Source organism: Saccopteryx leptura, chromosome 1 (genome assembly GCF_036850995.1).
Source record: "Saccopteryx leptura isolate mSacLep1 chromosome 1, mSacLep1_pri_phased_curated, whole genome shotgun sequence".
NCBI lineage: Eukaryota > Metazoa > Chordata > Mammalia > Chiroptera > Emballonuridae > Saccopteryx > Saccopteryx leptura.
This window is the reverse complement of record NC_089503.1, coordinates 34,693,963-34,719,517: the sequence shown is the minus strand read 5'-3', so window position 1 is coordinate 34,719,517 and position 25,555 is coordinate 34,693,963. Positions and strand designations below refer to the sequence as shown.

The window sequence follows — 25,555 nt, the reverse complement described above, 5'->3', positions numbered from 1 at the left end:
GAGAAACAGTTGAAGAAATCACATGCTAAAATAAATAAGTGATAAGGGTCATCTTATTTCAGAAACTGTAAGAAATTTGTGCTGTTGACCTCTCCATAGCTGCCCACAGCACCTGATTTAACCTAGTAATTTCTCAGGCAATGGAGGCAGTTGATGAATTGCTGAGAGACATGTCAAAGCCCAGCCCTTCCACTTCCTTGCTGAGAAGGGAATGGTAATACATGCCTCAAAATATTGTTGGGCCTGACCAGGCAGTGGTGCAGTGGATAGAGTGTAGGACTGGGATGTGGAGGACCCAGGTTCGAGACCCCAAGTTCGCCAGCTTGAGCGTGGGCTCATCTGGTTTGAGCAAAGTTCACCAGCTTGGACCCAAGGTTGCTGGCTCGACCAAGGGGTCACTCGGTCTGCTGAAGGCCCATGGTCAAGGCACATATGAGAAAGCAATCAATGAACAACTAAGTGCTGCAACAAAAAACTAATAATTGATGCCTCTCATCTCTCTTCGTTCCAATCTGTCTGTCCCTATCTATCCCTCTCTCTGACTCTCTCTCTGTCCCTGTAAAAAAAAAAATTGTTTGAAGGGTTAAATGAATCTTTCTGTTTTTCTGTTTCTTTTATATAGACACAACATTGGGAAGCATGTAATAAGTCCCCAATAAGGGCAGAAAACACATAGAAATGTTTCTTTATTAATAACTTACAGCTTGGCATGTTTTTCTGTTTTGCAAGAAATGCATCGCTGGATGGTTGACTGGTTAACGCCGTAGACCCCAAGCCAGGTAAAAGTTCCTCCCACTGAGATTGTCCAAAAAGTGTGCCGCCTGAGAGGATCTGCATCAAAACTGTAAGGCAGAGAGAAGTGAGTGAACAAAGGCTTTTATTTAGGGGATTAGGTCATGCAGCTAAATCTGTGTAAAATGTAAAAAAGAGCATTAGACATACTCAAATATATTTAGTCGAGATCCATTTGATGATCGCTCCAGCACCTTGTGAAACCCACCAACTTCAGCTGATCCTTGAATGAGCACAGTTAAGAAGCCCACAACCATGACAACCATCTGAAATGCATCTGTCCACACCACTGCTTTCAGTCCTCCCTGAAATGGAGAGAACAGGTGTGAGTTCTAAAAATGAAGCCTGCAACGTTTCTGACTCTGTTAATATGATCTATCTATCTTCTTTCCTTCCTTCCTTCCTTCCTTTCTTCCTTCCTTCCTTCCTTCCTTCCTTCCTTCCTTCCTTCCTTCCTTCCTTCCTTCCTTCCTTCCTTCCTTCCTTTCTTTCTTCCTTCCTTCCCTTTGTTCCTTTTTCTTTTTTTCAGCACAGTTGTGGAGTACCTTTTATGGATCAAGTATGATGTAAAGCATGGGACTCAGGAGATAAATTTCTTCTTTAATTCAGTTTATAATCCAGTGGCAGAAGCAGATATTAGACAATAACATAGTTTTTTATTTAAAATGGTGGAGAGAACAGTTTAAAAGGATAAGTTCTATTGAAGCATATAGCAGGGTACCCTGACTTGGGCCTTGAGAAAGTATCATTGGAGCTAAGTTCTAAAGAGTGAATAGTGATGTACCAGGTACAGGGGACAAAGCAGAGAGCAGAGCAGCCTGAGTGAAGCAGGGGGAGGTATGGCTACCTGGAGAAGTAAAAGAAAGTTAGAATGGACAGATCAAGGGATGCATAGAGTGCCCAAAGGGAAGTTGCTGGATTTTCTAGAGGCCAGAACACACAGATTTTGACAAGGCCACTTAAATAATTTCTCAAGAGCAATAAGAGAGCACTAAATAGATTTTTATGATGAAAGCTTTTGTTTGTTTCATAGTAGTTGTAGAGGTGGTTGTGTAGGCAATGCATTGCAAAGACCATAGAAGAAGAGGAGTTGAGAGACCTGCTCAGAGTTTGTTTCAGTAGCCTGTGTGCAAAAATGACAACAGCTGGAAGTCAAGCAAAGGTATAAAGAAGTTGCTGGTTTTAAAGAAATTTGGGAGGTGAAATCAACATAGCTTGTGATGCATTAAATACATGTGAGGAAAAAGTAAGGAAATTCAGGATAATCACTCAGATCTGGCTGGGGCAACCTGAGATTTCTTTTTGTCAAACTAGTAACAGTGAATACATTTTTGAAAGCTGAGATGGTGGACTATTTAGAGGGAAGAAAATAACTAGGGAGCAATGATAAACCATATATTCACGAAGAAAGGTGTTTTAAGAGCTAGAGGATGGTCAAAGAGTGAGCTGAGCAAACCAGAGTTTCCGAAGAATGGGTTTAACGGTAGAACACAGGATAGTGCGATTAGACAAGAGGGTAGGGAGGAGGTTATAAACCTCGCTTCTCTTTGGAGTCACTTGGAGAAACTAAAAACAAACAAACAATGTCTGAGACCTATCCCCAGGGATTCCAAATAAATTAAGGTCCTCAGTGTTTTTTGAAATTTCCCCAAGTGATTTTAATGTACAATTTTAGTTGAGAACATGTGGACAAGAAGAAAAGAGAAAGAGGCTGCTGGAATTATCCACGCATAAAATCCCTTAAGACCATAGTGAAGGTGGAATGAGCAAATTGGGAAATTCAATGAAATGATGTATTTAAAAGAGCTTTGAAAATGAATAGCACTATGAGAGTGAAAAGACAGAGTATTTTTTAACAATAAACAATAGAATTATCTTCCCTTGTTACTACTCCTCCAGAGTGTCAAGAACTTGTGTGAAAAGATGACAGGTATCATCTTCATCTTGAGGAGAAATATGATATGGGGGTTGTCCCATCATTTCTTCAAGTTAGAATTAAAAGGTAATTTAAAAAAAAACTACATTACGCATATGAGCAAAAGTGTTAGATGAATAAATCACCATTTTGGTGACATGGAGGCCTCACCTGGCGAGAGGGTGGAGAGAAGAAAAGGAGGTGTGGGCGGATTTTTCACAAAATGAAAGATTTTCAACACTAAGCTAAGGAAGCTTATACTTTCTCCTGTAAACAATGGGAAGCAAGAAAAGAATTAGGTCAGTCAAGTGGCATGAAGAAATGGATGTTTTAAGCTTAATTTGACAAAGGCATTAGGGTGGAAGGAAACAATGAAACCAATTAAGAAGTAGTAAAGTTGGCCCATTTTAGCTAATTGTCATTATTAAAACATCGAGAATTCTTTCTGACATCTTACTTTTTGTTCTACTTTCTCTATGTACTTTTTTTTTCTTTTTTCTTCTTTTGCTTAAATCAGTTGAAGTTTTGAGGAGGAGAGTTGTTTGTTTAAATTCCATTTTCCACTTTGACCATTTCATTTAAATGAGTCCCCTTGAAATTTTGCCATGAAATTTTTAGATTCTAAAATTTAAGAAATGTCAATTCCAGAATTATAAAATCATTCAGTCTGATAACTCTCTTTCTGATTTTACAGACTATTGTGTCCAATTGGGGATTATTTTTTTTCTTAATCCTCAAATTGCATATAACAATAATAATTATTATTAAATTTTTAAATATTATAAATTATGATATATAATATAAAATTAGATATATAAGTTACACTATATTCTAAATTATTATTAAATATCAAAAATCATTCACTAGATTTATTAAATGTTTACTCTTTTATTATCTTATTACATCTTTTATCTAAAATGAAATAATTTTTCCTCTTCCCACAACATTCTAGATTTTTCTCAGGGGAAGGTATATTAGTAGTAAATTCTCTTGGTTTTTGACAGTCAGCTCCTGAAACATCTTATTGCTAAATACACAATTATAAATAAACAATTGTTTTACTTCAATGTTATTTTTAGGGAGGAGTTGTGCATCTGGAATAGAATGGTATGGTAGTGAGAATGGAAGGGAAACACATTCTGTTAACAAATGGTGGGATTTACAAGTATGAAAACAGAAAGACAAGAGCATTTTTAAATTGTACCTTCTCATGATATATGGTAAAAGAGTATGTGGTATGCACATAATGCCAAAATACATATAAGTGTGCTATGTAATCCTATATTAAGTACTTTATTTTTCTCTTAAAATGAGTAAAGAGAAGCCAACTACCTGGAAATCCTTGCTATATTCTTAACTGGTTACTTATAATCTCTGCATATGATGCCAATGACTAAGAAGAATAAAGATTTCCATGGCAGGGCATGGCAAATAATAGGTGCTCAGTGAGTGTTTGTTGAATTAAACTAAGTGTAGCAATTATATAAATATGTTCCCAATACCACCCAGGGGCCTTGGCTAAAGACTAAGAATGTGTAAAGCCAATTATTAAATGTAATCACAGCATATCCATAAATAAGAGACAAAAGCAAAGCTTGGAATGCTGAGGTTTACATAATACCAGCCATCATTGATGACTCATACATGCTGTAAGGCTGGTGGCCGAGGCCATGCAGATTCACACTGAATTCAGGCAGATGGTAAAGGAACTGTGGAGCCAGAAAATGGTGAGCCATGCCAATTTATTGGAGGCTTGCAAAGACAGGCAAGCCAAAAGAAAGAAAGAAAGAAAGAAAGAAAGAAAGAAAGAAAGAAAGAAAGAAAGAAAGAAAGAAAGAAAGAAAGAAAGAAAGAAAGAAAGAAAGAAAGGAAGGAAGGAAGGAAGGAAGGAAGGAAGGAAGGAAGGAAGGAAGGAAGGAAGGAAGGAAGGAAGGAAGGAAGGAAGGAAGGAAGGAAAGAAAGAAAGAAAGAAAGAAAGAAAGAAAGAAAGAAAGAAAGAAAGAAAGAAAGGAAAGAAAGGAAAGAAAGGAAGAAAGGAAGAAAGGAAGAAAGGAAGAAAGAAAGAAAGAAAGAAAGAAAGAAAGAAAGAAAGAAAGAAAGAAAGAAAGAAAGAAAGAAAGAAAGAAAGAAAGAAAGAAAGAAAGAAAGAAAGAAAGAAAAGAGGGAGGGAAGGAAGGAAGGAAGGAAGGAAGGAAGGAAGGAAGGAAGGAAGGAAGGAAGGAAGGAAGGAAGGAAGGAAGGAAAAAAAAAAGGAAAATCTGCTTTTCAAAGCAGAGGACAAGGGATCAGGAAACCAACCACACCTCTCCCCCGAGGGGAAGCACTTATATCCTTACAATAGTGCTGTCATGGCCCTGGCCAGTTGGCTCAGCGGTAGAGCGTCGGCCTGGCGTGCGGGGGACCCAGGTTCGATTCCCGGCCAGGGCACATAGGAGAAGCGCCCATTTGCTTCTCCACCCCCCCCCCTCCTTCCTCTCTGTCTCTCTCTTCCCCTCCCGCAGCCAAGGCTCCATTGGAGCAAAGATGGCCCGGGCACTGGGGATGGCTCCTTGGCCTCTGCCCCAGGCGCTAGAGTGGCTCTGGTCTCGGCAGAGCAACACCCCGGAGGGGCAGAGCATCCCCCCCTGGTGGGCAGAGCATCGCCCCTGGTGGGTGTGCCGGGTGGATCCCGGTCGGACGCATGAGGGAGTCTGTCTGACTGTCTCTCCCCGTTTCAAGCTTCAGAAAAATACCAAAAATATATATATAGTGCTGTCACATGCTCCTGCACTAATTGCACAAAGTGCTTGCAGCCGGAAAACCAATGAGCAAGCCTGACACAGCTATTTTCCCCACACATGTGTTTTGTTATTTCTCAACCATTAGACATTGAAGTATATATTCTACCCATGGTTTATAATTACTATTAATGAGCTATTTTTTTTTCTCTCAGACGTTGCGTTGAATCACCTAATCCCCTGATCAAGGAGGTATTTTATTCATTAAATCTTCTCTGCTGTGGCTTTCTCAAATGATCTCAGAGCTTAAATTCCACTAAAAGTTGATACCAAAAATAATTTTAAATGAAACATCAGCACTTTTCTTTGAAAACTATAACAGATAAACCAGCTTATATTTAATTTTGGAATAGCAACTTCTGCTATATTTAGATGCCCTTATCCTGTATTAGAAGATAGTGCTAATCCTTTTTCACAGCTAGATACTTACCAGAGTGCAGTAAAATGTGCAAACAATTCCTGTTGCAAATACAGATCCCCAGAGATCAAACCCCGTCACTAAAAAAGGGGAAAAAATATTGAAAGAAATTTTCCTGAGAATTGCAAAAGAGCAAGCTTTACAAAGAAAAAGTCACAATATTCTTGTCACTGTTCTTTATGGGCAAATGGAAATCAAATTTCAGTTTTCTCTTAAGCTTTCTCAACTCTGATAGAGATTATTTTATTACATTATTGTAGATAAACTCAGTTTATAAATTTTGTGCAATGTTAAGAGCTAATTTTTTCCTCCTAAAATTCTGGAGCTTCCAAGCTGCACTAATTATTTGTGTTTGTTTTTTTCTTAACAAGGTTAGTCTAGTACTTTGAAACCAATTAAACATCAGCCATGAACTTATATTTCTCAATATAACTTAGATAGCATAATTAAATTGAATATTGAGAACTTCCAATATCATATCAGTATGAAATTTGTTTTACTTTTTTTTTTCTTTTTGTTTCCAGGATTCTATTCCTTCAAAAAAGTCAAGTATAAGTCATGAAGTAATTACTATAGGTACCTTTCATTCTGTGTGTGTGTGCGTGTGTGTGTGTGTGTGTGTGTGTGTGCGTGTGTGTGAGAGAGAGAGAAAGAGAGAGAGACTGAGAGAAGGACAGATAGAGACAGACAGACACAAAGGGAGAGAGATGGGAAGCATTAGTTCTTCTTTGCAGCACCTCAGTTGTTCATTGATTGCTTTCTCATATGTGTCTTGCTACAGCAGAGTGAGTGACCCCTTGCTTAAGCTAGCAACCTTGGGCTCAAGCCAATGACCATGGTGTCATGTCTATGATCCCACACTCAAGTCAACGACACTGCACTCAAGTAGGTGAGCCCATTCAAGCCAAATGAACCCGTGCTCAAACCAGTGACCTTGGGGTTTTAAACGTGGGTCCTCTGCATCCCAGTCCGACACTCTATCCACTGTGCCGCTGCCTGGTCAGTCAGCACCTTTTATTCTTATACTCAGATTACCTATTTCATGAAATCACAGAATATTATAGATAACCTTACTTAGTGGTTGTGGGTATACAATACCAAAACTGTCATTACTGCAGTGATTATAAAAAACAAGCAAACAAACAAACTGTATTTGTAACCATGTGGGTGGGCAACATCAAGTAACTCATTGTTTGCATTACTTTTTTTTAATTTTTTTAATTTTATTTATTCATTTTAGAAAGGAGAGAGAGAGAGAGAGAGAGAGGGAGAGAGAGAGAGAGAGAGGAGAGAGACAGAGAGAGAAGGGGGGAGGAGCAGGAAGCATCAACTCCCATATGTGCCTTGACCAGGCAAGCCCAGGGTTTCGAACCTGCGACCTCAGCATTTCCAGGTTGACGCTTTATCCACTGTGCCACCACAGGTCAGGCTGCATTACTTTCAATGTTCAATTTTTAGAGCTTTATATTTTAACTCCTCCAGTAATTGAGAGCACCCTAACCATAGGAATGTCTCCTATAACACATAGGAATGTGTTTTATGTATATTTCTCAGGGCAAGAATGCAGGCATAAAAGAGTGGAATGAACTCAGGGAAGTGCTGAGAACTCACCTTGATTGAGCGCCAGAGCCGGAGCATACACCACCACTCCCGTGTAGAGAATCTGGGAGAGGAACAAGAACTGGGTGAATGCTGAGAAACATGACGTGGAAAGGTGAGCTGCCTAGAAAGTTCTTTATTGACCTTCGAGACATTTTTCCTTCCACCTGTTCACCAAGCATTTCACTCCCGTCCACTCTAATTTTGAAGTTGTTGACTACTTTAACTAGTTTGAAGAAGGGATATAAACTTTAGATGGAGGTATGATAGGTTTGGGCTTTTAAGATTGCTGCAAATTTTGAGATTTTATGGCTAGATTTGGTGTATTTCTAAAAGATAAAAAGGGGGGGGCTTCAAGTCAAAGTTTTGGTTCACTTTCCCTCTATCCCTTCCATCCATGCACATATCACAATGACCCAAATATGTTTCAGCGGCTGGTAATATCTGGATTTTAAAGTGAGGATGGAAAGCGTCTGTGAGGAGGAAGTCCTGTGCGGAGAAGACTAACAACATGGGTTATCTACACAGTGCATGTACCTTCTAACAGGTCAAGGAGCATCGTTTTCCACCTTTTCTCTCTCAAACTCTTCAGTCCCTCCTTGGGATTTTTGATTAAAAAACAGGAAAAGGGTTATCCTTGAGAGGAAAGTACTTCCTGAGTAGTATGAAATGCACCAACGGTGTGCCACAGGCCAGCTGGTGGCCGCATGGTGGCGCCCCAGAGCCTGGGAGGTAGGCACGGAGTCCAAAAAAGCAAAGTGGCGGTATTGGCTTGGAAATATTATCTTCAAACGATTTTCAACAAAACAAGTATTTCTGGTTCAACTCTGCTATTTTTTTATTTTTAAATCAGTTAACAGACCATTTCATATCTTCACACCCAAAGAAACTTGTACAAGTTAAATAAGTTAAAATCAATTTTAAGAAAATGCTTTTGTTTTTCTTAGTTTATGATATATGTACTGTTTCCTATATATATAGTTAATAATATATATATATATATACATATATGGTATGTTCAATGGACAAATCTTTGTGCAATCACATATCTTAAAACTGTTAGTCTAGTTTCTTGTTAGGATTAAGTCTCTCTTTTAACTGAGTTAACTACCCTCTGTCATCAACCCATGGCTTGTCATCCCACAAATTCATATCTGCAGCCCCCCTTCTCCTTACCGTCTGCACAATGTATGTGACTGTTGCTGCATAGCGAACTACTTTGTTGAATCGTAGTTGTAAGTACTAGAAAGAATAAAGGACATACAAAAGTCAGTGACTTATACATAGAGCTACTAAGGTTTCATTATTTGGTATTTCCTCTGAGTTAAGTGCTTTGGATTTATAATGTGATTTTATGCTATATATACTTTGGCATAACAGGACAAAAACATTGATTGTGTAATGTCAAAAATATATATATATTAAAGTTCAGTTCTTGCTCTAGCTTCTTATGATGGTCAGGGAGGATAAGTAGGTTGCTTGGGGAAAAAAAAGTGTGGGTATTCTGGCGTTCTACTCAGGGATTTCCTACTGGAAATACTGAACCATTGTTTTCTTTCATATTACCCACTGCTCCGAAATTTACTTCAGGCCTTTATTTTAGCTTTCCCAGATGACTTCAGGAGTTGCCTAATCAATCTCCTGAATTCCAATGCCTCCCAGCTGTTCTATCAATCACACATCGAGCCATATTGATTCTCTGAAAAGGGACTCTGATCATGTCCCCCTTTTTTTTTTACAAAATCTTTAATTATTCTCTGTTGTGGAAGCTTCATATTCTAAATCTTCTATTTGTCTGTTTCATAGTTTTTTTTACCTTAAATCAATATAGAAAGATATTATAAAGAAAAATATAGATAAAAAAAGAACTGGATCAGAAATAAGACTCCTTGAATTATAGTTTGAGCTTTGCCACTATCTCCCTCTTAGATCTAAGCCTCCGGTTTCTCATCCATGACATAAGAGAGACTGTTCCAACTGCATAATTTCACATGGGAAAGAACGCATGAACTCCTGCAGTGTGTTTCAATGGTCATTTTTGGTGTGTCTATAACTGTTACTACCATCAAAAATAGAATGAAAGTTTAACAGAAAAGGTGAATGTTTCTGGCTTACACAGGTAATGTTTACTTACCATCATTATGTTCAATTATTTTCAAAACCCCAAAACTGCTCTAGTCACATTCTTTTCCATCTCAAGAATTTGTAAGTTTATTTTTAATGTTGGTTCAAGCCCAAATAATATGGAGCTGTCCTTTACTCCTCACTCTCCCTCACTTTCCGGATCCAGTTAATAAAATAATCCTGTGTTCTACCCCCTGATATTTACTTGCATCCTCTCCTCTGTTGCCACTGTAACACCATCATCTCTTGCCTACAGTAGCCTCCTAATTAGACACCCTGCTTCAACAGTCAAAACCCTATAATCATTCTCAAGATCCAGTTAAATGTAATACTCAAAATACAAATCACATCATGTCACACCTCTGCCCAAACTCTGTAATGACCCCTGTCACACAGAGTAAAAGCTAGTCTTTACAACGACCTAAAAGGTATTATAACATTGATTCAGACCCTATCAAACTCTAAATATCTATTTCACAACAAACATTTTGTAAATCATTTACTATGCTAAAATAAAATTCAATTATGATATCTTATACCTCTACATCTAATTTCTCAAAATTTAAATGTGACTGTTATGATACCATCATGCAATTTAAAGAAGAAATAAAAGAAAGGAAATTTACCAAAAAATAATCTATGATGCTCAAAACCACTATAAAAGAAGTTATATAAAAGTAATATCCTGTGCATTATATACTGAAAAGGTTTGAATTAAAGAGAGGTAAGGAGTTTAGAAGTGATTTAGTTTGATAAGTCCAAGAAAAACGAGAGAGCAGTTAGTCACCAGCCTCTAAACTAATACTCAGGGTAAATAATAACAAACTAGATTTATTAGTGAATGATAAGAAAATGAAGAAAATAACATTAACTGAAGTGGAAACAGCATGATGAAACTAATTATAAACTGTCTAAGTGGAATATAATAAAAACATATGATAAAATAGCATAGATTCATATCTTGATCTTGAAATCTCACTGCATATCACAGCATTTAAATCAGTTGGCTATTACTGTGTAATACCTTCCGTAAAACTCATAGACTTAAATATCACCCACCCAACCAATCTTCAAAACTATGAGACTCTACTTGTTTCCCCTGGGCTCTCGTGGGATTGAAATTAACTAAAAGGTCAGCTGGGTGAAAAGGTTCAAGATAGTCTCACTGCCACATTTGGTAGTTGGTGATGGCTGTTGGCTAGAATTTCCATCATGTTCCAGAAGCTTGACCAGCTGGAACCGCTTCCTGACACAGCCATATCAAGACAGCATTCAGGAAAGCAAAGGCAGAAACTATGAGTTTAATGAGGCTTAAACTCTACACATCATTTCTGTCACATTCTGTTGATCAAACACATTACAATGCCAGTTAAGATTTAAGAAATGGAGAAACAGATTTTACCCCCCTAGGTCTTTAGTATTTAAAAAAATTCCAGAAAGAATAGTTATGGGTAGGAAACAGGGAATGACAGATAAAGAAACAAAATCAAGATTCATTAGATAGACTGAGTTGTGGTATAAATTTGGGGACAGTAACAACAACAATAATAATAATAAAAAATTCTTATGTGGCATATACTATTTGCCAGGCTGTATTAAAAGTATTACCTATGAATGCCAACTGTAATCGAAAAGTAAAAAATAATAATTAAAAAGATATTTGCATATGATAGACCATTTACTCCTCAGAGACATCCTTTGAGATATAATTTTATTATAACTATTTTACATATGTAAAAAAGGTACTGAGAAGTTAAGAAATTTCCCAAAGTCCTATCACTGACATTCAAAGTCAGAGAGACTGAGTCTGGAGCCTATATTTTCAACCCCTGTGCCATACTGCCAATTCTTCCAGAACAAGAGGCAATCCCAAAGTAACTTCTTATGTGCTTTGAATATAACCTTGACTTCTTATTAGGATATGAAAAAATAAAAAATATGTAGAAGGCACAAATTTTGTAAATTAAATTTATATAATGTAATTCTATAGGCCTCCCCAAATAAATATATTTTAAAAGAAGAGGTAATTAACTTTTTTGTGTGTGACAGACAGAGACAGAGAGAGGTACAGATAGGGACAGACAGATAGAAAGGGAGAGAGAAGAGAAGCATCAATTCTTTGTTACAGCACCTTAGTTGTTCATTGATTGCTTTCTCATATGTGCCTTGACAAGGGGGCTACAGCAAACCAAGTGACCCCTTGCTCCAGCGACTTTGGGTTCAAGCTGGTGAGCTGTGCTCAAACCAGACAAGCCCGTGACCTCAGGGTTTTGAACTTGTGTCCTCTGCGTCCCAGTCAGACGCTCTATCCACTGAGCCACCACCTGGTCAGGCATTAACTTCTTTAACGCATGTTTGTCCCACAGAAGCTCAGACATTATAAATGTTTTTTCCATTTCTGCACTAATTTAATAATTAAAACAGAGCCTTAAATCTCCTCAGTTCTATATTTGCTGTTGATTTAATGTAGAAAATGACCCTCTCTACTAAAACCTGTTATGGCTAAGTAGGTATTAACAACACAGATGGAATAGACAGATTGCTCATTAAATTTTGTAATAATTTCAGGACAATGTTTTTACTCCACTGTAATTTGGGGAAATCTGCTAATTCGGAGTATGTGTGTATAACTTATTTTTAAAGTTAATATTATGTAGTAAAGTACTACTGATTTACATTTGCAGCAGGTTTTGAGCATAAAGGCACTAAAAATCAGAGTCCATGGTGCAATTACTCATTGTCTCTATGTCTTAACAAACTGCAAGATATCTGGGTCCCTTGCCCCTGCTTCTTAAGTTCCAGCTGTGCCCCCCACCAATTCTTGTGAAAATCAAAGTGCTCCACAAATTTCCAGAGTATTCCCTTTGTCTGACATCACACCTACTGGAAGTGCGACCTTATGTCTTTGGGCATTCCTACTTCTTCAATCTCATTTTTGCCATTCTGTTCTTGGCTCACTCTTCTCCAAGCACAATGAGCTCTTCAAACATGTCCATTACACTCCTCTTTTTTTTTTTTTTTTTTTTTTTTTTTTCATTTTTCTGAAGCTGGAAACAGGGAGAGACAGTCAGACAGACTCCCGCATGCGCCCGACCGGGATCCACCCAGCACGCCCACCAGGGGCGATGCTCTGCCCACCAGGGGGCGATGCTCTGCCCATCCTGGGCATCGCCATGTTGCGACCAGAGCCACTCTAGCGCCTGGGGCAGAGGCCACAGAGCCATCCCCAACGCCCCGGCCATCTTTGCTCCAATAGAGCCTTGGCTGCGGGAGGGGAAGAGAGAGACAGAGAGGAAAGCGCGGCGGAGGGGTGGAGAAGCAAATGGGCGCTTCTCCTGTGTGCCCTGGGCGGGAATCGAACCCGGGTCCTCCTCACGCTAGGCCAACGCTCTACCGCTGAGCCAACCAGCCAGGGCTACACTCCTCTTTTAAACCCTTTGCATCTGTGGCTATTTCATCCTGGGATGCCCTTCTCTTGTATGGTTCAACCTCTTGCTTTCTCTAGGTCTGCATTTAACTGCCTTACTGTTATTGAATCTTACTTAACCACTTTATGTGACTTCTCAACATTCTCCACCCAAACCAGCACTCCTTCTCTCTACCTATCCTATTTATTTCTCTTGTATGACTCCCCAGGATGGAAATACTGCTACTTGCTACCTGTGTGGTATTAAGCAAGTGATTTAACTTTATGTGCCTTAGTTTTCTAGTCTGTTAAATGGGGATGTTAGTAGTGCCTATCTGAAACAGATTATTTTAAGGCCAAATAGATTAATACATGCAAAATACTTAGAGCAGTACTTAGCACACAGTTAAATTGCATATAAATTTCTGTTATTAATGTCTTACAGAGTATATTTACTGATTGTCCTTATCTGCCATAAGTAAACTCCATGAGGGCAGAGATTTGGTTCACTGCTTTACTTCCAGTGGAGAGCCTAGAACATAGTAGATGATTAATGAATATTTGTAGAAGGAATGGTTTAGTGGTAAAAAATTATTTTTCACATTTGGGTATTTTTTTATATTTAGTAAACTTTTTTATATTTAACAAAACCTTCATGAAGATGGTAGTTATTTTCTATGTGGAACCTGGAGTTGATAAGAGCTAACTAACACACAAAGTCATCCTGCTATTAAGTAATGTATTTAGATAATGAACTTGAATTTTTTAACTCTGAGTTTTCTCTCTTTCTCACCTAAGCAATTCTTTTTTAAATGTTAGCAATGCTTTTGGGTCAAAATTAAATACATGAATGAAAAAAAGAACTAGAATGTATTTATATTTTCAGAATTACACTAATGAACAATGGAGGTATCAGTACATATATTTTAGAACTAACCATAAATTTAGTCACCTTCTCTTGAATTTATATCCCAGGTGGTAACCGTTGTATGACCTAATCCTCATTACCTTCTTTTTGGGGGACAGGAGGTTAATGTTGGTTATTAGGGATATAATCATCTGTGGAATTAAGGTTTTAAAACTTTCTGGAAAGTGTACAATTTCCTAAATGGCTTTTGAGGTCCAGAGTTACCCTTTGTAATCATTTAGTTTACAGAATTAAAAAATAAACAAACAGGTCTGTTAAGAATCCTTTGCTGTGACTTAGTAAGCATGATGTTTGAGAAGAAAAATAAACACCCTTTTTAAAAGTAGAAACTGCATTGTCACACTTAAACATTGAACATGGAAATTCAGTTTTCAACATGATATTTTCCTTAGAATTATTACAAAGCAAAAACACTACTGCCTCATTTTTCTCTCATTGAAATTCTCCATATTTGTATTACTTAATTTCTTCCCATTAAAATATTTTCTAATTTTTGTTAAAAAACCTTACCATTCCCCCATTGAAAAGTGGAGCATAATAATAATTTGTATTACAGTGCTCAGCTCTACTATCTGATGGGAAGAGAAACAGATAACATGGGTTCTTAGTAGGATTTACTCACGACTAAGTCATTCATCTGTACTATCTCTGTCTTCTGCCTGGAAAATTCCAATATTCATGGTATATGTTCTGCATGCTTTTCAGAATAGTGTTAATAGTAATACAAATAATAACTTTAGCTTTTTTCATTGAGAAGCTCTTACATGTTAGGCAATGCATTCGGTGCTTTTTTACAAGTTCTCATTTAATCATTGAAATAGTTTCATGGGGTTTACTGCATTGTTTTGTTTTATAGATACAATAAGAGATGTGTCTTCATCCAAAGCTTAATAACATTGTAATATTTTCCCCTGAAAATAAGTGAGTGTTCTTTAATGATCATGTGTTATCATCAAGATGTGTATTTTCAGAGAAAAAAAGTACATTGTTCAAGTGGAGAGCAAATAGCAACTCCTCTCAAAATAAAGAATAAAAGAGTAGTTGTCTTACCTCGTAAGTGCTGGTGATGCCAGATCTGTAGAACACAGGCAGAAAGAGCTCTGAGGTGAAGATGATGACAAAAAGATACGCAATGGTGAAGAGCAGGAAGGAGGCCCCGTAGCGGTAGACCTCTGAAGGAGCCCCCAGGACTGTGACCGCTGACATGAAGCTGGCTGTCAAAGACAGTGCCACGGGACCAAAGGTCATTTGTCTTCCCCCCACCAGGAACTCCCTTGAAGTTGCTTTCTTTCTCTCCTTTATAGCAAAGAACACCCCGATTCCAGAAGAAATGATGAAGAGGCCTGCAAATACAACATAATCCCAAGCCACAAAGTTCTTCACCTCCATGCTGGGAAGTGTAGCACCAGAGAATAGATTTCCACCAGCTCTCAGGTAAAAATTGTTTCCAAAAGCAAAGCTCAGTAGGGCAGATGCTTTGCAAGAGAGCAGCCTGTGATTACGTAAAGAGAATGATGAACGGAGGTAGCTCTGTGGATCTTCAGACACTAGTACTCAGGGAAGATCTCAAAAGTTGACTACAGAGAGGAATCTGGTAATGGCTTTGATACCAATGGATAAGAACGTGAAATCTGACCCTAACCAGGAGATGTCTGTTCCCCTCCTCAAGCATATGCCACAAAGAAGGAATTCAAATGTGTTCTGAAATTAATAACCAACTGGGGGTGGGGGGAGAGGTGGAATGGACTTGCCAGATAACATGTTCTTTTATCTCTTGGATTTTTTTTTTTAAACTTCAGGTTAAACATTACTGGGAAGCAGAGGTGATACAGGTTGACCACCTCAGCATTTTAAATTAGTGAAATGGAATCTGTAAAATGCAAACACAACCCCCTCGGTGGTGTCTTTCTCCTGAGTAAGGAGGGGTGAAGGACAGGACGTGAACCTGCAATTGCCTGAGGCAGTGAGCATGGAGCAAAAGGAGCAAAGGACTAGGAGCAGGGAGACTTTCGCTCAAGTTGGCTCAGCCTCCTGTAAACTGTGATATTGCTGACACACCATCTAACCTTCGTCAGATTCATATGAACAAGGAAATGGTTCTTTTACAGGGAAATCCTGAGTCTTTAAGGATCTCAAATTTCCCAACCCTCTTTTTTGTGATCTTCAAAGTGAAAGATAATAATATTTACCTCATGGCCTATTATTTGTGCTTACAGGGGAACATACTTAACAGTTAACTCTCTCTTGACTCTAGGCCTCAAAAAAAGGGCTAACCAAAAATCAATGAATTGGTTGTAGTCTTCAGCTTTAACTTCTCTATCGCTCTTCTTATTTGGACCAATTTATTTATATAACACTTGTACCCAGAGTTTTAGTTAGAATTAGGACCAGGACAAATGAGAATAGAAAGGTGAAAATCCAGTTGTAGATTCTTGTTCCTGCTCTTGTTAAATTGTTGATTTGTCTCAAGTACTCCCAGCCAGCCTCTAATGGCAATTTCCCAATGTTGTTTATGTTTCTCTTCCCTTTTCAATAGTCTTTCTCAACCCCACCTCAACAAAGCTTGTTGATCGCACAAGATCTCATTCACGTCTCCCATGTTCCTGGGGACCTGACTCACATTTCTTGCTCCTCCACCCCCACCCAACTCCCATAGGATGCCACCTCTCTTGGTACTTACTTTGTAATCTGCTAATACCCTTACCTATTTTAACGAATCTCTATGTGTATGTCTGTATGAGTTGGTCAGCTGTTGTAGATGACCAACTCAAGGAAGATAGAGGGGCACAAGTCCTCATGCACAGAACCCAGGTGCACAGTAGCCAATGTAGAAAATAAAAGAAACAATTTAAAAAGCAAAAGAAGAAGACAAAAATTATTCATAATGCCCAAAGTCAGAAAGGTTTCTTATCAAACCTAAGAAACTTTAATTTTGATTTTGACATCCAGGTAACTGAATCAGTCTTTGACTATTTCTTTAGTCTGGACACTGTCTTCACTTCCTTCTTTGCTCGATGAATCTGAATTAGGTAACAGAAAGCTTTGATGGCCAAAATACTCATTTAGTTACAGATAAATATGCAAAATCTTTGCCAAGATTTGTCTGTGACCTGTTGCTTAAATTTCTCTTGAAAGGAGACTGACAGCTGGGGTTGAGTGGGTGGAGCGGGCTGGCTAGAGGGTGGGTAGATTGAGCAAAAATGAAAAAAGAAGAGAAAACGCCCATGGACAACAGTACAGTGATTACCAGGGTGGGAGGGGTGGAAGAAAGGGTGTGGGAGGATAAATGGCGATAGATGGAGACTTGACTTGGCAGGGGATGGACACACAATACGGTGTGCAGAGATGTGTTACAGAAGTGTGTACCGGAAAGCTGTAAAATTTTGTTAACCAGTGTCACCCCAATAAATTTAATGAAAAAAATAAAGTTAAAGATAAGTAAAAAAATAAATTCCTCCTCTAAGTTTGTAGAGTTGATAATGATTAGTGGTAACAGAAAAGTAGGTCTTTAATATTTTTACCTCAACCTCAGGCTGTTAATGATTTTTATCATGAGGTATTCTAATTACATAACAGGTTTTTGTTTGTAATGGTCTCAGCAGAAAATCAGAACTCTGGCTTTCAGAGACTTGACTACTTTATATACTACCTAAGCACTAATATTAAACCCACAGGCATATAAACAACTTGTGCAAGTCAGGTGAATATTAATTCAAAACACTATTATTAGCCTGACCTGTGGTGGTGCAGTGGATAAAGCGTCGACCTGGAAATGCTGAGGTCGCCGGTTCAAAACCCTGGGCTTGCCTGGTCAGGGCACATATGGGAGTTGATGCTTCTAGCTCCTCCCCCCTGTCTCTCTCTCCTCTCTAAAATAAATAAATAAAATAAAAAAATAAAAATATATTTTAAAAAAAAACACTATTATTATATCCATGGTACCTTTTTATTCATTTTTAAAATTAATTTTAATTTACTGTGTTAACATGGATTCAAGTGTCCCACTCAATATAACACCCTCACCCCTTAACCATGTGCCCCCATTAGATCCCTTTTGTCCCTTTCCCCCTACCTCCCTCCCCCAGTCCCTCTGGGATTTGCTGTCCTATTGTCTGTATCTCTGTGTTATGTATCTCTAATTTCACTAATCCTTTCACCTTTTCTAATCCCATCCTCTCATCCCCCTTCCCTCAGACAGCTGTTCCTCTGCTCCTTGTGACCCCACCTCTGCCTCTATTCTGCTCCTCAGTTCACCTTGTCCATTAGATTCTACATATAAGTGAGATCATACGATATTTTTTTCCTCTGGCTGGCTTATTTCACTTAGCATAATAATCTCCAGGTCCATCCATGCCATCGCAAAAGTTAAGATTTTCTTCTTTCTCACGGCTGCGTAATATTCCATTGTTTATATGTACCACAGCTTTTTTATCCACTCATCCGTTGAACACTTGGGTTGTTTCTAGATTTTGGCTATTGTAAACAATACTGCCGTAAACATGGAGGTGATCCATGATAATCCAAGATTAAGTACCAGAGGCTTGTAGCTGCACAGTCAATAAGTACTGGTAGTTTTATTTTATTTTTGTATTGAATTTATTGGAATGACATTGCTTAATAAAGTTATATAGCTTTCAAGTGTACAATTCTATAATATATCATTTGTATATTGACTGTAGTATTCACTACCCAAAGTCAAGTTTCCTTCCAACACCATTTACCCTTTACTCACCTTTCACCATGTTCTACCTCCCCCAAGTCCCATTTCCTCTGATAAACACCATATGGTTTTCTGCATCTTTATTTTTCTTTTAGCTTAATCCTTTCATTTTCGCCCAGCTCCCCAAAGCTCTACCCCTCTGACTGTTGTCAGTCTATTCTCTGTATCTATGAGTTTGTTTTTATTTTATTAGCTTATTTTGTTCATTAGATTCCACATATAAGTGAAATCATATGAAATTTTCTTTCTCTAACAGGCTTATTTCACTTAGCATAATACTCTCTAGGTCCACCCAAGCTGTGGCAAAAGGTAAGATTTTCTTCTGTTTTACAGCCAAGTAGTATTCCACTTTGTGAATGTACTATAGCTTTTTTTATCTACTCATCTACTGATTGGCACTTGAGATGCTTCTAAATCTTGGATATTGTAAATAACACCTCAGTAAATACAGAGGTGCCTATATTATTTTGAATTTGTGTTTCAGATTTCTTCAGATATATTCCCAGAAGTAAAATTGTTGGGTCATAGGCAGTGCTATTTTTAATTTTCAGAGGTAACTTTATACTGCTTTCCACAGTGGCTGAACTGACCAATCTGCATTCCCACCAATAGTGCACAAGGTTTCAATCCTTTTTCCCCACATCCTCATCAACACATGTTATTTGTTGACTTATTGATGATAGCCATTCTGACAGATGTGAGATGATATCTCACTGTGGTTTTAATTTGAATTGTTCTAATGATTAATGACTTTGAGTATCTTTCCATATATCTATTGTTCATCTTTATGTCCTCTTCAGAGAAGTGTCTGTTCAGATCCTTTGTCTATTATTTAATTGGATTGTTTGTTTGTTTGTGGTGTTGAGATGTATAAATTCTTTATAAATTTTTATTATTAATTCCTAATCAGATGTATCATTGGCAAATATGGTCTCCCATTCAGTGGATTGTCTTTTATTTTGTTGATGGTTTCTTTAGCTGTGCAAAAACTTTTTAGTTTCATGTAGTCCTATTTGTTTACTTTTTTCTTTTGTTTCACTTGCCTGAGTAAAAACTATTGCTACAAGAAATGCCTGAGATTTTACTGCCTATGTTTTCTTCTAGGATTTTTATGGTTTCAAGTCTAACATGTTAGTCTTTTATTATGATTTTATTCCTTTTCTGTGTGTGTGTGTGTGTGTGTGTGTGTGTGTGTGTGTGTGTGTGTGTGTGAAAGAATGAGAGGAGACTGGACAGACAGAGACAGGAGAGAGATATGAGAAGCATCAACCCACAGTTGTGGCATCTTAGTTGTTCATTGCTTGCTTTCTCATATGTGCCTTGACCAGGAGGCTCCAGCTGAACTGATAATGCCTTGCTCAAACCAACGACCCTTTGGCTCAAGCCAATGACCATGGGATTATGTCTGTGATCTTCTGCTCAAACTGGTGACCCCATGCTTAAGCTGGTAAGCCTGCATTCAAGCTGGCTCAGGGTCTCGAACCTAGATCCTCAGAATCCCAGGCCAACACTTTATCCACTGTGCCTCACTGCCTTGTCAGGTATAAGTTTATCCTTAAAGGTGGTCTAAGAAGGTGATCTATTATTCATTTTACACATGCTTGTTCAAATTTTCCAACACCATTTATTGAATAGACTGTCTTTACCCTATTGTGTGGTTTTTTTTTTCTTGTGTGTTTTTGCCTCCTTTGTCAAATAGTAATTGACCGTAACAGTGTGAGTTTATTTCAGGGTCTCTATTCTGTTCCTTTGACCTACTGTGTAATTTGTCCTTATGTCAGTACCATGCTGTAGTATAGTTTGATCTCAGGTAGTGTTATTCCTCCAACTTGTTCTTTCTCAAGGTTGATATAGCTATTCAGGGTCTTTTGTGGCTCTATATAAATTGCTGAAATATTTGTTCTAGTTCTGTGAAATATTCCATTGGTATCTTGATAGGACTTGTGTTAAATATATTGATTGCTTTGGATAATATGGACATTTTAATGATGTTAAGTCTTCCTACCCATGAATACAGTATATGCTTCCACTTACTTGTATTTTCTTTGATTTCTTTTTTCAGGGTCTTATACTTTTCTGAATATAGGTCTTTTATATCCTTGGTTACATTTATTCCTAGGTATTTTCTTTGATATAGTTTTAAATGGCATAGTTTTCTTAGTTTCCTTTTCTGGTGGTTCATTATTGGTATATAAAAATGAAATTGACTTCTGGATATTTATTTTGTATCCTGCTATTTTACTGAATTTATTTATCAGTTCTAGCAGGTTTTTGGTGGAATTTTTGGGGGAGGGTTTTCCATATGCAGTTTTATGTCATCTGCAAATAATGACAGTTTCACATCTTCTTTTCTAATTTGGATGACTTCTGGTTCTCCTTTTTGTCTGATTGTTATATCATTAACTTCCCATACTATATATGTTGAATAAGAGTGGTGAAAATGGACATTCTTGCCTTGTTCTCAATCTGAGGGGAAATGCTTTTAGTTTCTTTCCATTATTTGTGATGTCAGCTATGGGTTTTTTGCATGGCTTTTATTGTGTTGAGATATTTTTCCTCCATTCCCACATTGCTGAGTGTTGTTACCATAAATAGGTGCTGGATTTTGTCAAATGCTTTTTCTGTACCTATTATAGAATCATGTGATTTTTATCCTTCTTTTTGTTTATGTGATGAATCACATTTATGATTTGCAGATATTGAACCAAACTTGCATGCTAAGATTAAATCCCACTTGATCATGGTTTTACGATCTTTTCAATGTGTTGTTGGGTCTGGCATGCTAATGTTTTATGAAGACTTTAGTATCTATGTTCATCAAGGATATTGGCCTATAACTGGCTTTCTTTGTAATGTCATTATCTGGTTTTGGAATTAAGATAATGCTGGCCTCATAAAATGAGCTTGGGAGTCCTTTCTCCTCTTGACTTTTTTGAAATATTTTGAAAAGGATAGGTGTTAATTCTTTGAATGTTTGGTAAAATTCTCCTGTGATGCCTTCAAGTCAAAAACTTGTTCTCTGGGAGTTTTTAAAATTATTGCTTTAATTTCACTAGTTGTAATTCATACATTGAGATTCTTAGATTTTTCCTGATTCAGTTTTGAAATATTTTATTTTTCTAAAAATGTATCCATTTCATCCAGATTGTCTGATTAGTTGGTATATAATTATTTGTAATAATTTTTACAATCCCTTATATTACTGTGAAGTTTATTACTTCTTCTCCATTTTCTCCTTCTTTGTTTTCATTCCTAATTTTATTTATTTTTGTCCTCTCTCTCTCTTTCTTTTTTTTTCTGATGAGTATAGTTAAAGGTTTGTCTATCTTGTTCAGCTTTTCAAAGGACTAATTCTTTGTTTCATTGATTTTTCTGTATTGTTTTTTCAGATTTATTTATTTCTGCTTTAATCTTTATTATTTCCTTTCTTCTACTCATGTTAGGCTTTGTTTATTGCTCTTTTTCTAGTTTTTTAAGTGTAAAGTTAGATTGTTTATTTGAATTTTTTTGTGTGTGTTGCTTGAGGTAAGCCTGTAATGCTATGAATTTTTTTCATAGGACTGCTTTTGCTGTGTCCCATACATTTTGGGTTGTTGTGTTCTCATTTCTATTTATCTATTATCTTTCATGATCTCATTGTTAACCAATTCATTGTTTAGTCACACATTATTTAGTTTTCATGTCATTGTGTGTTTTCCAATTTTTTTCTTATAGTTAATGTCTAGGTTTATACTATTACTAGAAAGCCCGGCGGTCATACAAAATGACTGCTGTTCTAGATATTATAAATTGTAATTAAAATGATTTGTGCAAAGGTGTCTGCTAATTCAAACTGAATTACCCAGGGCAGGCGGTGAGGATGCCCCTTTGCTTACTGCCCCACGGGGTTTCCCCCTTCTACTTGCTTAATTGCTTAAAGTAGAGTGCAATGAAGGAAACCACTGGTGGTACATTTCTTAAGAGCCACTGCTAGCTTAATAAATAAAGGTGATTTAAATAATAAAATGTTAATTCACATGTCAAAGATCTCTTTGTACACAACATTTCTTGTGTAGATCCTTCCATCATTTTTAAGCTCGCCTTGCAGAGGACCATCAATTATTTTTAATTTTATGTCTGTTCTTTCACAAACTCTTGAACAGGCAACATAAAGTTGACCATGTCCAAATGCAGGCTCAGGTAAAAAAATGCCAACATGCTTAAGCGTTTGGCCCTGAGACTTATTGATGGTCATAGCAAAGGCAAGTTTTACAGGAAATTGTCTACGTCTCAATTGAAATGGCAACCCTGTTTGAGATGGAGCCAAATCAATTCTTGGAATGACATGTATTTCACCTTTAGAGGAGCCAAAGACTTAGCTATTATGACATTATTTTTCAATTGGAGAACCTCTAGTCTTGTACCATTGCAAAGACCCCTTCTGGTGTTAAGATTTCTTAACAGCATAATAATTGCTCCAACCTTTAACCTCAATTTGTGAGGTGGCATGCCAGAAGGTGGGACTATTTGAATGCCGTGGCAACTTCACCCCATTGGCTAGTACAGTTACACAAGCAACCAATAAGCTATCGTCGACAAACAGACACTTAAGCCACATATAATAAAGATAGAGAAAATGCTTGATATGATTTTAATGATCTTAAATTTATGGAGACTTGTTTTGTGTCCTAGCATGTATTCTATCCTATAAAATGTTTCATGTGCTTTTGAAAAGAATGTATATTCTGCTGCTTTGGGGTGCAATGGTCTGTAGATATCAATTAAATCTATCTGAGGATACTAATTAAATCTATTTGATCTAGTGTATCATTTAAGGTCACCACTTTTTTTTCAATTATCTGTCAGGAAGATCTGTTCATTGATGTCAATGGAGTGTTAAAGTTACTTGCTATGATTACTGCCTATCTCTCCCTTTATGTCTGTCAAGATTTGCTTTATATATTTAGTCTCGTTTAATGACTATTTTTTCATATATAAATAGTGCTACTCCAGCTTTGTGGTAGTCTTCCCGATGTCATTGCAGTAATGTAATTTATCATTCTTTATGCATTTTATAACAATTTTTTTCTTTTTCTTTACATAAATTCTTGTATCACGGGATTAGAATAGATTTCTAGCCCTTCTGAAATCTATCAGGTAAGCTTATAGCTGGCTATGTCTTGTGATACTGCAGATATTTGCAACCATTATAACTTCTCAGTAACCTCTTTTTCTTTTTTATTCTAGAAAAGCAAGTGTATGGCCCATTTTGCCAATGTATTAAGCTTTCTGAAATCAATGTTATTTCAATCTCCCAGTAAGCAAAAAATGTCATGAAATATCATAACAACTAGAACTTAAAGAATAATGTGTAAGAAAACATATTTGCAAATAATCTTTCTGTGTATTATATTTTAAAATTCTAGGGCCTTATAAAAAAGGTTTATTAAAAATAACTTTACAATACCAATGCCTCTATGGGACAAACATGGGTTGAAAAATCTCATTTCCTTGAGTTTTATAATGTAACTATTATGGGAATGGCTATATGGGTGAGAGTATAATGTGTTTATCTACTGCATTTCAACTGCAAAAGGTTACTAGTTGTCCCTGATAAGTATCTTTTCAAATCATTAAATTTTGCCTCAGGTCTGTGAAGTCTGTCCAAGATAGTTGATATTTTTTCCAACAAGACATATGGGTTAGTAGGAAAATGATCAAATAGAAAAGATATACTGTGAGATTTTAAATTATAAACACTTTTGATAATAATTTTAGGAAATCATATTGCAAGCCAACAAATGCATTATTTATGTTGTAAGAATTGATCACATGTTGTAAGGACAGTGGTCACCGCCATGGCCATGCAGATGCAGGTTCTCATTGAATTTAGGCAGATGTTAAAGAAACTGTGGAGCCAGAAAATGATGGACTACTCCATTTATTAAAGTCTCATAACAGTGGATGAGAAAACAGGCAGAGAAGACCTCTTCCCTCTCACTAAGGACTCCCAAGCTCCAAACCCTCTGAACCTACCAGACTCACAGGCCCCCAACAGACTCAGCAAGGTTCTCAAGCCCTTCAGCCCGCTCCAGCAATACAGGTCTGGAGGAAATACCCCTTCTCTTGCAAGCAATTGCCTCTCCCCATGGAGGCAGGCAATCTGCAATTTGCAATCTGCTGCTCTGAAGGCAAGCATCCACAGCCTTCCACAGACTACACACACTTGGCGCTGTCCTGCGCCAATGTAAAATACAAGCGAGCAAACCTAAAAACACGTGTTACAAACTCATTTGCCCAACACCGGTGTAAATGAGAAGGCTGTGTTTAGTATTCCTGATGAAGACAGGTTGGGATGGAGTGGGAGGGTGCAATTAATCCCAAAATGCTGAGGGAATCACTACTGAGCTATTTCCCCATTTTCAATATTTTAAAAAATATTGTATCAAAGGAATTTGGGATTTGAAGTGAAAATAACTGCTTCTGGGCCTAGATCTACGGTTGATCTGCAGTGTGACCTTGAATAAAAACAAACAAAAATCTTTGTTTAAATGGAGATAATACAACTTACCTCTAAAAGCTGTTTTGTGCTTTCCATTCTATTATGTATTTTAAACTGTAAAAACATTATACTAGGATACTGGCATATGCAGTCAGGAAGAAGGAGAAAAAATAATAATGGAATCTTGAGCTTAGACATCAAGTAAAACTGAATTTCATTTTTGCTGTATTATTTACAAACTATACAACTTAGTCTGATTAACTTAATCTCTCTGTATTTCTTCTTCAGTAAAACAGGAATACCTTACAGGATGGTTGTGAACACCAAAAGAGATCATCTAAATCATTGCCTAGGATAGTGTCTATCACATAATAGTTTTTTTTATACATATTTGT

General features: G+C 37.2%; 1 protein-coding gene across 1 annotated transcript in view; it reads right to left on the bottom strand.

The window, feature by feature from the left end:
• SLC5A12 (solute carrier family 5 member 12) overlaps positions 1-15,676 on the bottom strand; it is a 52,498-nt gene extending 36,822 nt beyond the window's left edge. The window contains exons 1-6 of the mRNA XM_066360551.1: positions 15,010-15,676; positions 8,678-8,743; positions 7,514-7,565; positions 5,915-5,982; positions 943-1,097; positions 702-842 (exon numbers count right to left, since the gene is read on the bottom strand). Coding sequence (XP_066216648.1) covers positions 702-842; positions 943-1,097; positions 5,915-5,982; positions 7,514-7,565; positions 8,678-8,743; positions 15,010-15,348 — 821 coding nt within the window. The 5' untranslated portion in view covers positions 15,349-15,676. The remainder of the gene's footprint in view (positions 1-701; positions 843-942; positions 1,098-5,914; positions 5,983-7,513; positions 7,566-8,677; positions 8,744-15,009) is intronic.
• Between the last annotated feature and the right edge of the window lie 9,879 nt (positions 15,677-25,555).